General features: G+C 40.0%; 2 protein-coding genes and 1 long non-coding RNA gene across 6 annotated transcripts in view; 1 reads left to right on the forward strand and 2 right to left on the reverse strand.

The window, feature by feature from the left end:
- Positions 1-4,858, reverse strand: part of si:dkey-26i13.8 (kinesin-like protein KIF19) — a 291,207-nt gene extending 286,349 nt beyond the window's left edge. The window contains exon 1 of one of the 4 annotated variants that reach the window (XM_048552702.2): positions 4,467-4,858. In XM_048552702.2, coding sequence (XP_048408659.1) covers positions 4,467-4,511 — 45 coding nt within the window. In that variant the 5' untranslated portion in view covers positions 4,512-4,858. Of the gene's footprint in view, positions 1-2,978; positions 3,063-4,466 lie in introns of those variants that run through there. The other 3 variants (XM_048552699.2, XM_048552698.2, XM_048552700.2) reach the window with 3 other exon arrangements.
- LOC125462551 (uncharacterized) lies at positions 4,799-8,668 on the forward strand. The gene is made up of 2 exons (XR_007249675.2): positions 4,799-5,068; positions 6,400-8,668. It is a non-coding gene; the product is annotated as an uncharacterized LOC125462551 (long non-coding RNA).
- The window catches only part of eif3ba (eukaryotic translation initiation factor 3, subunit Ba), a 69,037-nt gene continuing 63,999 nt past the window's right edge, over positions 8,557-13,594 (reverse strand). The window contains exons 18-19 of the mRNA XM_048552703.2: positions 12,805-12,923; positions 8,557-9,029 (exon numbers count right to left, since the gene is read on the reverse strand). Coding sequence (XP_048408660.1) covers positions 12,820-12,923 — 104 coding nt within the window. The 3' untranslated portion in view covers positions 8,557-9,029; positions 12,805-12,819. The remainder of the gene's footprint in view (positions 9,030-12,804; positions 12,924-13,594) is intronic.

The following is a 13,594-nucleotide window of genomic DNA, read 5'->3' on the forward strand; positions in this document are numbered from 1 at the left end:
ACAATATTGCAGTATCATTCAAAACAAGAAGTTGCTGCATGGTTTGCAAGATGATGCGCACCAACTAATGCCCATATAATAAAAACAGAAAACAGCGGAAATACTCAGCAGGTTGGATATCATCTGTGGAAAACAAAAGTGGTCCAGGTTGATGAAGTAAAGTCCAGATAGTTTCAGAGATAGTAAGAACTGCAGATGCTGGAGAATCTGAGAGTCTCAGGGTCTAGGGTCTAGGCCCGAAACATCAGTTTTCCTGCTCCTATGATGCTACTTGGCCTGCTGTGTTCATCCAGCTCTACACCTTGTTATCTCAAAGTCCAGATAGTGCCTGGTCTGAACTTTGAAGATTTCACCATTAGATTTTGATTTGCTGCACCTTCCATCATTATTTCTGGTCTCATCTATAATGTTCTATAATGTTGTTATACAGCACCTTTAATATTTAAAAAAAAACTTTCCAAGATGTTTCATGGGGGCACATTAAGACAAACCAGGCACTGAGTCAAATAGTGAGATATCTGGTCAGTTGACCAAAAACCAAATAGCCAATAAAGTGGGTTTTAAGGAGAGTCTTAAAGGAAGAGACAGAAATAAGAAGACAAAGAGATTCAGGCTGGGTATTCAAGAGTTCTGGATTTAGGACACTGAAAGTGATGCTATGAAAATTGAAATGATTAAAAGGAGTGATAGAGAATTGGAAGAGTTGGGTGTTTTGGAGGATCATGGGGATGTTGGAGGTTTGAGAGGTAGGGACATGTGAAGCAAGCAGTGTTATATTGGTGCAAGTGAGCAGTTTTGGTGATGAAGCGATTATGAGGACAGAAATCTAGCTTGATGTGAAATACAACGATAATGCTGGAAACAGCGTTTCAGATTCAGTTGCCTGAGTTCCTTCAGTTATTAAAACTGAACAGTAGAGTTCGTGGCAGGGACACGGGACAATGGCTTCATTCTTCCCAATATTTCGCTGTGGGAGATTTCTGCATGGCTAGGAATGGATGTTGGGCAAGCAGTGTGACAGATCAGAGACAGTGGATCATTAAAAATATTCTGCTTCACATGCAGACAGGGATGTCACAGTATTGCTACTTTGGTTTCGCAGCTACAAAGCAGCAGAATCTTGCGGCTGTTATAATAGGTAAATCACCATCACATATGCCTCATACCGAAGATCGTTGGTTCATTGTAACCAAATACATCATCATTGATTTAATAAATTGGAGCATATCACAGTTTTATAATGACGGACATTCTACCAATAAAGTGAGACAAAGAAAGTATATTGATAGTGCTAATAATTCTAACAGAAAGTGTTCTAACAAGATTTTTAATATAGCTTTTGGACACTTTTCTTCCGCTGTAAGCCAGGGAAGTTGTTAGAGGAAAACTGTGCTCAGAATCAGGCTCAATGTAAGAATAGTGATCAGAGATAATGGAAACTACAGATGCTGGAGAATCCAGGATAACAAAGTGTGAAGCTGGATGAACACAGCAGGCCAAGCAACATCTCAGGAGCACAAAAGTTGACGTTTTGGGCCTAGACCCTTCATCATCTCTTTTGTGCTCCTGAGATTGGCCTGCTGCGTTCATCCAGCTTCACACTTTGTTATCAACGTAAAAATAGATTGGTATCGGCATGTAATGTTTTTTGTGGGGTTGAATTTCTCTAAGACCAAACAGGCCAATGTCGGTAAAAATCTTGGGCAACATGTGGAGATAATGTTAATTTTGATTCTGAGTCCAGTATGACTCTTCTTCGTTCTACATTATCTTTGCAACATGGATAATGGGCTGGTAGAAGCTTTTTATGATGAAACATAAGTCAACACAACTACACGCAATAGGTCGACCAGTTACTTTGATTCAAATCAAATGATTCATATCCTTCAAAAAGGTTTTCAACCTGTCATGAAAAGACAAATACCAATCAGAATAAACACGAGCAAGGCTCCCCAAGGACAGGGTTAAAGCGCTGAATGGCACAACGCCAAATGTCACAGACTTGGAAAGTCTGATCTTGTTTTCTGGTCTGTCCTGAGTTACAAGGCCTCAGCCAAGGAGTCTGCAGGCACTAGAAACAGGGAAGAGCGTGTCATAGTGCCTTTTTCTCATTCCTTTTTAGGAATCTATCCTGGTGACTATTGTGAGCTCAAAGTATCTAAGAACTAAAAAATAAAGTTATAAATCAGGTTTCCCTCTCTTATGATTTGCTTGATTAACTCTGAAAGCTCAAAAACATAACAAAACATAGTGAAACTATTCAGGCTATCAAAGTAATTATTTCCATGTACAATTCATTCATTTGTATCTGTTTTCTTCAATAATTCTCTCCCCTCCTAAATATAGTCACAAGCAGGTGAAACAAGCACTTTGCAATACTGTCTTTTCAACTATTATCGACTCATCAAGTGCAAAAAAGGCCCTTTGGCCCATCAAGTCATCAGTACAATAAAGGCGTGCTAATCCCAATTTCCTGTGCTTATTATACTCACGTGAGGGTCTCTGCTGATCCATCTATTACTCTTATAAGGGTCTCTGTCTAGCCGACTATTATTCTTGTGAAGGCCTCCAGATCCAATTATTACTCGTGAGAGTAGTACCATACTTAACGGTATTAGCTAGAATAATATTGCATTCATATTAAATCAGAGTCATCTCCAAGCATTTGTTTCTCTGAAGATGGTTATGATGAGTTCATAACACATTTGGATATTTCAAATAAATGTGCTCTCTTTACAATGCAAAAATGTCAATACCTTTGATTCTGAATGATTTAACAATTTACTATTATTCAATTTTTAAAAATATGATTACAAGGAATTAGCCGTAGTCCACAAAAAAATAGGTATCTCTTCCCATTAGAAATATAATCTGTTTCACATTTAGTCGTGAAAAAGCAGTGAAGCAGTAAAAGCAGTTATATTTCTGCAAGTACAGATGCTACTGTTGGCCACACTGAAAGACGTTGGTTTGCTTACGTGATTTACAGATGCAAATGTTTGAGAACTGAAACTCTGCAAGTGCCCAGGGACTCAGCAGCACACCACAGCATTGTATTCAAGCTGAGCCCAGCTATTTTCTCAGTAGTTGGTGTTTCCGCACCGCTCCCCCCCCACCCCCCAACATACAACGTACATGATTTGCAGGGTTGAATTGAATCCAATCCACGTGATCATGGGCACTGGGAAAACCAACTAAATCTCATGTGAAAAAGTATTGCAAAGCAAAAATTAAGCAAAGCTCCAGGGCAGGTGCCTAATTTTCATTATTTATGTCCGGTCTTTGTTTACATGTCATTGCTATGGTCCCAACATTCATGGATCATGTTTCACCCTACACGTCTCTGTACTTATCCTGCTAATCTCTGATTCTCTTCTTGTGGCCAAACAGCTAAGGCTAATCTTAGTGATAATGGGAACTGCAGATGCTGGAGAATCCAAGATAACAAAGTGTGAAGCTGGATGAACACAGCAGGCCAAGCAGCATCTCAGGAGCACAAAAGCTGACATTTCATGCCTAGACCCTTCATCAGAGAGGGGGATGGGGAGAGGGTTCTGGAATAAATAGGGAGAGAGGGGGAGGTGGACCGAAGATGGAGAGAAAAGAAGATAGGTGGAGAGGAGAGTATAGGTGGGGAGGTAGGGAGGGGATAGGTCAATCCAGGGAAGATGGATAGGTCAAGGAGGCGGAATGAGGTAGTAGGTAGGAAATGGATGTGCGGCTTGAGGTGGGAGGAAGGGATGGGTGAGAGGAAGAACAGGTTAGGGAAGCGGAGACAGGCTGGGCTGGTATTGGGATGCAGTGGGGAAACAGGAGATTTTGAAGCTTTGCTACCATTGGGCTGCAGGGTTCCCAAGCGGAATATGAGTTGCTGTTCCTGCTACCTTCGGGTGCCATTATTGTGGCACTGCAGGAGGCCCATGATGGACATGTCGTCTGAGGAATGGGAGGGGGAGTTAAAATGGTTCGCAACTGGGAGGTGCAGTTGTTTATTGCGAACCGAGCAGAGGTATTCTGCAAAACGGTCCCCAAGCCTCCGCTTGGTTTCCCCAATGTAGAGGTAGCCACACGTGGTACAATGGATGCAGTATACCACATTGGCAGAAGTGCAGGTGAACATCTGCTTAATATGGAAAGTCATCTTGGGGCCTGGGATGGGGGTGAGGGAGGAGGTTAGCTCTGACTCCAGCCTCAGGTTTTGCTTCAGGCTTATCTAGTTTGGGAGGTATGCATCAACAACTTGGGCCCAGGAACCCCATGAAGTTTCAGACCACTTTTCAATGATAGCAGCTTGCCCTTGCTCAAAAATGTTATTACAAACCTATGGAGCAGGTGGGACTTGAACCGAGGCCCCTGGGGTACTGTCCAGGACACTACCAGTGGGCCACAAGAGGGCCTTGGAGGTGATATCTGTCCTTTTGTTAAAATGTCACTTTAATCAGCCCTATAAACTATTCTGTACCCACCGTGAGCTGGTGACAAATCCTCGACTCTCCCTCCAGCTCCTTCATGACTCTGGAGATTCTGTTCCCCAAAATTTCCAGCTACCCTCTTCCATTCCTTCGTCCCACAGGTCTGCAATTCTAGCACGGCCCCCTGTTGACTGTGAAAGCTGAAACGCCGAGTCCCGGTCCGGTGTTGGTTTTGAGTTAACAGAGATCCTCACAGATCCCGAAAATACAACGGCGGCGCCAGCCCAATGAAGCGAGCAGCCCCGCCGCGAAAAAAAACTTTCTGAAAAACAAATAATCTAAATCTCGGGAGGGAGGTAGTTCCCCAGTAACAGCCAGAGCCTTAGCAATAGCCACCAGGGAAACAGAGGCGTCAGTCAATGTTTATAACCGAAGGCGGAGCCACAAGTTAGAGACTGGAGGTAACTCCCGAGTATTAAAAAAAGGCAGAGCGTTTATGAAGTAGCAGGAGAGGACGGCAAGAGCAGACAGACTATACAGGAGCATTTCTCCCAACACCACCCCAACCCCCGCCTCCTGCCGGTGGACGCCGAAAGGTTGGGGTCGGGGGGGAAAGGACAGTCAATACAGTGTGGAACCGGAGGAACTGACAGCAGGTCAGTGGTTTGGGTCAAAATTGCTTGGGAGATAAGCTCGCAACTTCCCAACCCAGCATATAGTTAAAATGTGGAATTTGCTGTCGCACGGAACAGCTGAGGTGAATAATGCTGCATTTAAGAAGCGAGGCACCCATACATGAAAGTAATGGGTGGAAAAATACTGTAAAATGTTGGTGACGGGTTGTCCGATAATTTTTGAATTATAGCCTGGTTAGGCTGAATGGTCCGTGTGTTACTACTACAATGGTCAGGATGGGGGTGGGGGGAGAAGAATAGGGAAGAAGAAGAAGAAGAAAGGGCCGTTGTGAATTAGTCCAGTTGGCTGGATGGCCAATTTGCAATGCAAACTGACGCCAACAGGGTTTATTTCCTACACCGGCTAGTTTACTGTGAAGTCGTGACATCTTCACCCCTCGCCTGAGGCCGTGGTGACCCTCCGCTTAAACCACCAGTTCTCTCTCTCTCTCTCTCTAATGAACAAGCAAACCTATTCAACACGGAGACTACCACTAAAAAGGATAGCTACCGGACTCATGCAGTAACATGAAGCTGACAGTTGACCAACTGTGTGGAAAGAGGAAACGGTTAATGTTTCAGGTGTATAACTCCAATAATCCCAGAGGTAGCTTTGTTTCTTCATTAATATCCAGCTCCGAAATTACTCAAAACCAGATCAAAAACCAATTAAATGTAATAAACCGTCTTCCTGGTGCTTTTGGAACTTCAACATTCAACTTCCCCACTATTTCACACTATAACTTGCAAGTTCAAAACTATGAAGTCTCAATATTCTGAAGAAAAGTGAAGTTTCTGATCGGAGTTTAACTGCGCATTGAAGAATGCAACAATGGTCATACTGTTGGACTCTAGGAAGTCGCTACGCTTACGCTAAAAGCTGCCCCCTAACCAAAACAACAACAGCTTTAGTGCAGCAGAAAGTGTTTTTATTGGTAAATACACATACACAGTGACACGGATAATGTCCTGGTAAGTCAACAATACAGAAAGATGTAAATACAGTATTGGAGACACTGTGCTTGCTGCTCCATAGACAAAAAACCTAGCGTTAAATTGGATAAATTTGATTTGCATATTTCCCATTATTCCAAATAGAGAATTTACTCATGGAGATAGAGCTGCATTTAACATAGTTGGTTCATGTGTACACCGGTTTCAGAAGTCAGTTTTAATGAATGCACTGTGTAATGATGTAGTAAAAAAAAGGGCATTTACTATTACTGATGGTGAAATTTGAGAAGGCTAGCAAACAAGATTTTAAAATGTAGCTTTCTCACTGCGGTGATTTTAATATTTCCATTTTCCTACAGTGCACCGATTTTCAAGAAAATCCAAATCAGTGACATTTCACTCATTCTCCACTTTTGTTTGGATGCCAGCACGTGGGAGAGGAACACTTCACTGCTTTTCATCCGGTGTTAACATTCAAGATGGCACATAACAGTGCTTATGGTTAACTCCTACAAATCTGAAAGGAAGACCAGTGGTCAGTTTCTCAAAGACTAGAGTGAATTATGGCCATTTTTGTATGTAGACTTATGCCTGTCATCATGAACTGGATGACGCTCCAAAATTAATTTCTTTGGATGCCCCTACAATCCCTATGTCAGGCAGACTTTCATCTACTTGCCCAGGCTGGAGTTATTATATTCAAGCCTGGAAGATGAAACAAAAGCAGTGTACCAGCATTGCTTCTCACTTTAAAAAGATGTCACCACACCGTTCAAAATACATGGGAATTCTCTCTTGTGACTCAGCCAATTTCTGCCCTTCAACCAACACTAAAAAGCAGATTATCTGATTATCAAGTTGATGCCTGAAAATTGGCTGTTACATTTTCCACATTAAGAACAATCCACATTAGTGGTAAAGCACTTTGAGACACCTGCAGTCACTAAAGGTGCTAAATAAATCCAAGCTTTTCCTTGCACCTCTGTCTTAAAGATCTCCAAAAAATAATACCTTGAAACCATACTATACTTGAGTATAAATGGCCTCTCAGTTTTGTATAATGTCCATTACAATCTTTGCAAATTTTTTTTAGTTTTAAAAATATTTAGCTTTAATCCAAAATACAAATATAGTTAGCTATTTCTCAGCATAACGAAACACATACAATTTAACAATAAGATGCTGAACACATTGAAACATGCTCGGCCAACCAAATATATCCTGCAGTCGTACGGTACTGGGGGATTAAAAAGCATCCTGGAGAACAGTCAAGTTAAGCAGCTGTTACCTTTTTAAAAACAAAAGAATGAAGAGAACAGCCTTTTTGGAAGGCTCTTCCACTTTGTGGAAAACCGGCAGGATCAATAGTACAACTGATTTTTAAGACAATGTTATAGCAGTGCTGACTGATTTCTCTTTTACTGATTGTATTGATTATTCTCAGATTTTGCCATTAGTACAGATCAGCTCATTTAACTTGTTAAAACTTCTGTAAACAACAAACACGTTCACGTTGGCAGTTCCCCAAACTTTTTTCACATCTTATGAGAATATGAACTCTTAACTTTTTGGCTTGCATTCGGTAGTGTCTAACGTAGTCTCCAGCATAACAATAAAAATGTCAAATCCCCCTCCTAAACATCCACCAATCAAGACAAGTTTTTTTAAAATCCTCCAGCTCTACTTCATTATCCTGAAGATGAACAGAAGAATGGTGGTAAAAATTGAGATATCCCAAAAATGTACATAGCTTTATCAATTTAGACTCCCTTTCCTCAAGCTGCAAGAAGTGTGCAGATGCAGTTTGGAGACAAAAAGGAGCTTTGGTGCAAGGTATGCATTATTCACAATGTTTGATTTGTCATTCTGATTAGTTTTGTCTAAGAATTGTACTTGTACTTAGATTGTCTAAAATATTAAGCTAACCAGAGCACTCTAATGTACCATATGGTGTAAAGTTAGGTTTGAACAATTAAACTAAAAAATAATAATTGTAGCAGGCTAAATTCTGAAATAATCCAATTGCTACACTACTCCTTTTGTAAAATTCAGTAAATTCTCACTGTGAATTTAACAGGGTCGCTCCAAAGGGATTTATTATTTAACATTATAAAACAGAATCAATCTGAAGACAGATCAATAATTGGATTAAACCTGCCCAGTCAATAAGTGCACAGCTTTAGTGGAGTTTTAATATCCATTACAACATCCCTAATTGTCAAAACCACAAAGCAACAGTTGTCTAATTTTAGAATGGAGCACAGCACCTTGGGATATTCAGCTAGCTCTGTTTTTACAGATGATGAACATGTGCTCAAGGCTTACTACGATGCAAAGAAAATAGTGTGTATGGGATACAGCAGATTGATGGAATGCAAAATTACCTGCTACAATTGGTCTGTCATATCATCTGCTAAACAAGAGACTGTTGAAAATGCCTTGAAGTCAACGTATTCAACCCGTTTTCTTTAGATAAATGAAATATTTAAAGCAATAATCAATACACAGGCAAAACATCAATGATACTAAGCTTTATTTTATCCCATATGAAGTCAAATATAACCTGAATGGAGGAGGATACAGTCCATTGTAGTGCTGCAATTGCACATTAAAGTATGTATTAACCCATATTGTGTTTTCAATATTCCTCCATACAAAATGCTGTGTTAATTTACCATGGATGTAAAAATAGCCCATGGTTACAGGAAACGTTGAGTGCCTCGGTAACATACTTACACCAGCCACAGACAGCATCCACAGTGATCAGTGACAGTAGCACAAAGTAAACCGCAGAGCTGCTGCTATTTAGTGAAATGATTTCACAGTTGATAACAGTGGAGGCAGTGTCTTTATCACCACTGCAGAACTGATATAGTTAAAGGCACTGTGATGATTTTTGCAAGAGTGGAACGCATTCAACTTTCAAAATGTAGAGATCAAGTTCCAGGTGACGAAAGAGAAATCAGCTTCAACTGACGATATGGCAGCACTGGAGGGAAAGAAGTTTGTAAATGTATATATTTAAAAAAGATAAAAATGCATCTACTTGCTAACCTTAAAATGTACATATCTATTCTAAAAATTACTATAACTCCAAAGCACAAGTCAATTTTCAACAAAGACTTACATTTATAGTCAGAAACAACATGTATGGCAGGAGGGAAAACTACTCCCAATGTCCATGATCCAATGCAGTAGGGGAATTGAAATTTGATAAATCACTCAGGTGGCATATAATATTGCAAAATGTCAAAAATTACAGAAAAATAGGTTTGACCTTGAAAGTGGAGACACAGGTAGACAGGATAGTGAAGGTGGTACTTTAGTATGCTTGCTTTTATTGGTCACTACATTGAGTATAGGAATTGAGAGGTCATGTTGCGACTGCACAGGACATTGGTTAACAAAGTGTGAAGCTGGATGAACACAGCAGGGCAAGCAGCATCTCAGGAGCACAAAAGCTGATGTTTCAGGCCTAAGCTGCGATGCTGCTTGTCCTGCTGTGTTCATCCAGCTTCACACTTTGTTATCTTGGATTCTCCAGCATCTGCAGTTCACATTATCTCTGAAGACATTGGTTAGGCCACTTTTGGAATACTGAATTAAATGCTGGTCTCACTGGAAGGATGTTATGAAACTTGAAAAGGTTCAGACAAGATTTACAAGCATGTTATGGGTTTGAGCTATATGGAGAGGCTAAGTAGGCTGGTGCTATTTTCCCTGGAGTGTTGGAAGGCTGAGGGGTGGCCTTATAGAGGTTTAAAATACCACGAGGGGCACAGGTGGGTTGAAGAGCCAAGGTCTTTGCCCCAGGGTAGGGAAATCCAAAACGAGAGGGTACAGGTTTATGGCAAAAGGGAAAAATTTTAAAAGGGACCGAAGGGGCAACTTTTCACACACAGGGTGGCACATGTGAGGAAGGAATTGCCAGATAAGTGGAGGAGGCTGGTACAATTACAACATTTAAAAGGCATCTGGATGGGTAGTTGAATAGGAAGGGTTTAAAGGGATATGGGCCAAATGCTGGCAAATGGTACTAAATTAATTTACGATATCTGGTTGTCATGAACGAATTGGACAAATTGTTGTTTCCATGCTGTACAGCTCTATGGCTCTATGATGTCACCACAATTCAAAGATCTTAAAACAACAAACTAAAGCTGCTCAAACATTATCAAAGAGGAGAATCTTTTGCTCAAAAATGGGACAGAAATTTCTTATGCTCTTTTGTCCAATCAAAATAGCAAAACACCAAATTAGCCTGTGAACTGTCCCAAAATAAAATCCCTATCCTTGAATGAGCCAAAGGAGCAGTCATCAGAAATCCAGGACCCACTGTCTGCTACAATGGTTGGAAGTGCCATCTTGCAAGCTAGACATGAAAAAGTTACATCTACCAACAAGGTGAGCACAGAAGATTCATAGTACTACTTTTAAGAACAGGGAAAATGAAGTAGTTCTCCTCACTAATGATTATCTTTAACCAACATCTCTAAAAATAAAACCTATTCGTGTTCTTATTGCTGTTCCTGGAGTTTTAATCACTGCATTACGAATGTTACAACAGTGATTACAGATCAAAATGGACCTCCTGGATTGTAAAAGTCTTTGCAAAAATTGCAATTTCTGTTGAAAACACATTGAAAGCAGTTGTATTTAGGGGTGGCACGGTGGCTCAATGGTTAGCATAGCAGCCTCAGAGCACCAGGGACCTGGGTTCAATTCCAGCCTCAGGCAACTGTCTGTGTGGAGTGTGCACATTCTCCCCGTGTCTGTGTGGGTTTCCTCTGGGTGCTCCGGTTTCTTCCTACAGTCTAAAGATTTGCAAGATGGGTGGATTGGCCATGCTAAATTGCCTGTAGTGTTCAGGGGTGTGTAGGCTATAGGGGGATGGGTCTGCGTGGGATGCTGTGTGGGTCGGTGTGGACTTGTTGGGCCGACGGGCCTATTTCCACACTGTAGGGAATCTAATCTAATTTACTAATGTTGAACTAAGCAGAATTAATTTCTCAATTGTGAAATTTTATTTAAATACAGGTAGTTCTCCTATAACACAATGGTTACATTCTTGTGTGAACCTCTCACTAGAAAAATCACACTATAAAAAAATGCTGTACTTGTACAGCAGAAAGTTCGCATTATCCAAATAGCATACACTATTCATGAATCGCATTCGTCAATCTGCATTACTAAAACACGCATTATAGCAGAACTACCTGTACCTCAGTGTATTATGATCTTTCAAAGAACTCTTCAAAATGTTGAACACTGTACAGAAGTGGTCAATGCACATCATACAACCATTTGGCCTTGAGACCTAGACAATGCAGAGTCTCAAGCCATTAGCAAATTAAATATTTTACTAAAATAAGTAATTCACAGAAAACCAAAAAATTCCAAACCCATGTTTAAGGATTATCCATCAAAAAGAGCTGTATTATTGCAACCAATTTGCTTATTCAATGTCACTATAGAGGAGAAAGTGCAAAACACAAGTGTTACAAACTAGTGTGAAGTGGATTCCATAGGCCTTTCATTGTATTACGACTGCACCTCATCCAAACCAGAATGAATTTCAAATTGTCAAGTCATAACAGATAATTTATAATTAGTCCAACCACATATTATTTGAAAAAGGATAGGAAAGCAATGGTAAAGTAGTATTATATATCCATGGATTAGTAACCTGGAGGCCCACACTAATGTTCTGGGGACATGGGTTCAAATCTCACTGAAGCAGCTGATGAAACTTCAATTCAAATAATGAAAACCTGGAACTGAAAGCTGGTCCCAGTTGAAGCGATTACGAAACTAGCATCAGTATTGCAAAAGCCCAGTTGCTCACAAATGTCTTCTGGAGAAAAAAAGAAAAATCTACCAACCTTGTCAAGTTAATCTATATATGATCCAGGTCAACAGTAATGTAGTTGATTCTTAACTGGTCCCTGAATCAGCCTAACAAGCCACCCTGTTCTAATATACCCGTGGATTGGGTTAAAATGAAAAAAAGAGAGTACTGGCCTTATTAGAGACATCATATTCCACAAAAGAAAAATAACTTTGAACTGGTGGAAGACACCTAGGAAAACCATTTTCTGCTTACTTTTAAAATAACCAAACTCCTTGCAAAGAAAGTTTCATCAGAAGAGCCAAGGAACTAGATGCAAGTCAACTGTGCAGCCAAGGTAGTAAGTAGAAGGAACTGCCTTTATCTATTCAAATTTACCTGTGAACCAACCTCCAATCCATCTGAGTTCAAGAAAATTCATCACTTAGAATCCTCTGCTCTACAACAGCTTCATTTCAACAAAAACATCCACTTGTCTAAGAAATCAAACGCCTGCTATGAAAATGATTGAAATAGTTTCAAATTTTGCTTTCACATGTGCCTAATCTGTGTGTTTGTTAGTGTGCAAACATGAAGTGAAAGACGCTTTTAAGTTTCCAGGATGAGCGAAAGATAATGAGCTTTATTTAAAGTCAGTAGAAAGCTTGCTGCTGGTTATTTAAATTGGAATCACCATTCTAAGGATAAGAAAACACACAATTCACAAAATAATCTCTAGTTGAAAAGAAATGTAAAAAATTCTGTAGCTGACAATATATCATGTTTTAAAAAAAGAACATTTTTCAAGCTTTGAAGCAGGTTTGATCTCCAGTCAAAATAAACTTTACTCCAAAATCTGTGCTTCATAAGGTTTAATTGGTTGTGGCAATTTTTTGGGGCAGGTATTCCCATCTGTCGTAATACTACAGGATCTTACCTGTATATTATCAGACTACTCTTGATCTCCAACAGGGATAATTTCTTCTGTGACGAAAAATTCAACAGTCTCTTCTTCCCAATCATCAACATTACTGTCCAACTCATCTGTGTCTACTCCTGTGAGGTGATGAGTTAAAAACTTTAATAGCAGTTTGCATTTATCTACGTTTTATTGCAATGAAACAAATAATTTTCCTCTTCAGAGTCTCAGCATGAAGTATCAAACCTTCCCAAATCAAACATTTCAGTCACTTGGTGTGTTTCTTCTATTTTGCTCAACTGATACACCTGCAGCAGCCTTACTTTCTATTGCACTAATTTTGTATTTCTGTTCCAACTGAAACTAGACAATCACACTGGAAATTGTGTGATGATCAACTAAATTAAAAGTTGCTCATGCCGTCTTGAAGTCTTAGCCAGAACAAAGTAACCTTAATCTAATCAATACAATTTTGGGTGGGATTCTGGTCCAAGAGATACAAATTCCCAGTGCCAGAGCATGATCCAGGTCCTGATGCAGCTGACCTGCTCCAATCTGTGATTTTATTTTCATTGAAAACTCTCCTTTTATACTATAAACCACACTGCCTCCCGATAATGTTGTTAGATCAATTTACTGGATTTACATTTTTCTATACATAGCATTTTTCTTACAAAAAAGGACAATTTTCTAGACATTTTCACAATGTGCACTGCTCCTACTTTAGGTTAGAACAAGGAAGAGAGAGAGCCAAAAAGTGAAGTATGGCACAAGAACAGGTCCTTTGGTCCTCCAAGCCTGTGCTGAT

The sequence above is a fragment of the Stegostoma tigrinum genome, chromosome 23 (genome assembly GCF_030684315.1).
Source record: "Stegostoma tigrinum isolate sSteTig4 chromosome 23, sSteTig4.hap1, whole genome shotgun sequence".
NCBI lineage: Eukaryota > Metazoa > Chordata > Chondrichthyes > Orectolobiformes > Stegostomatidae > Stegostoma > Stegostoma tigrinum.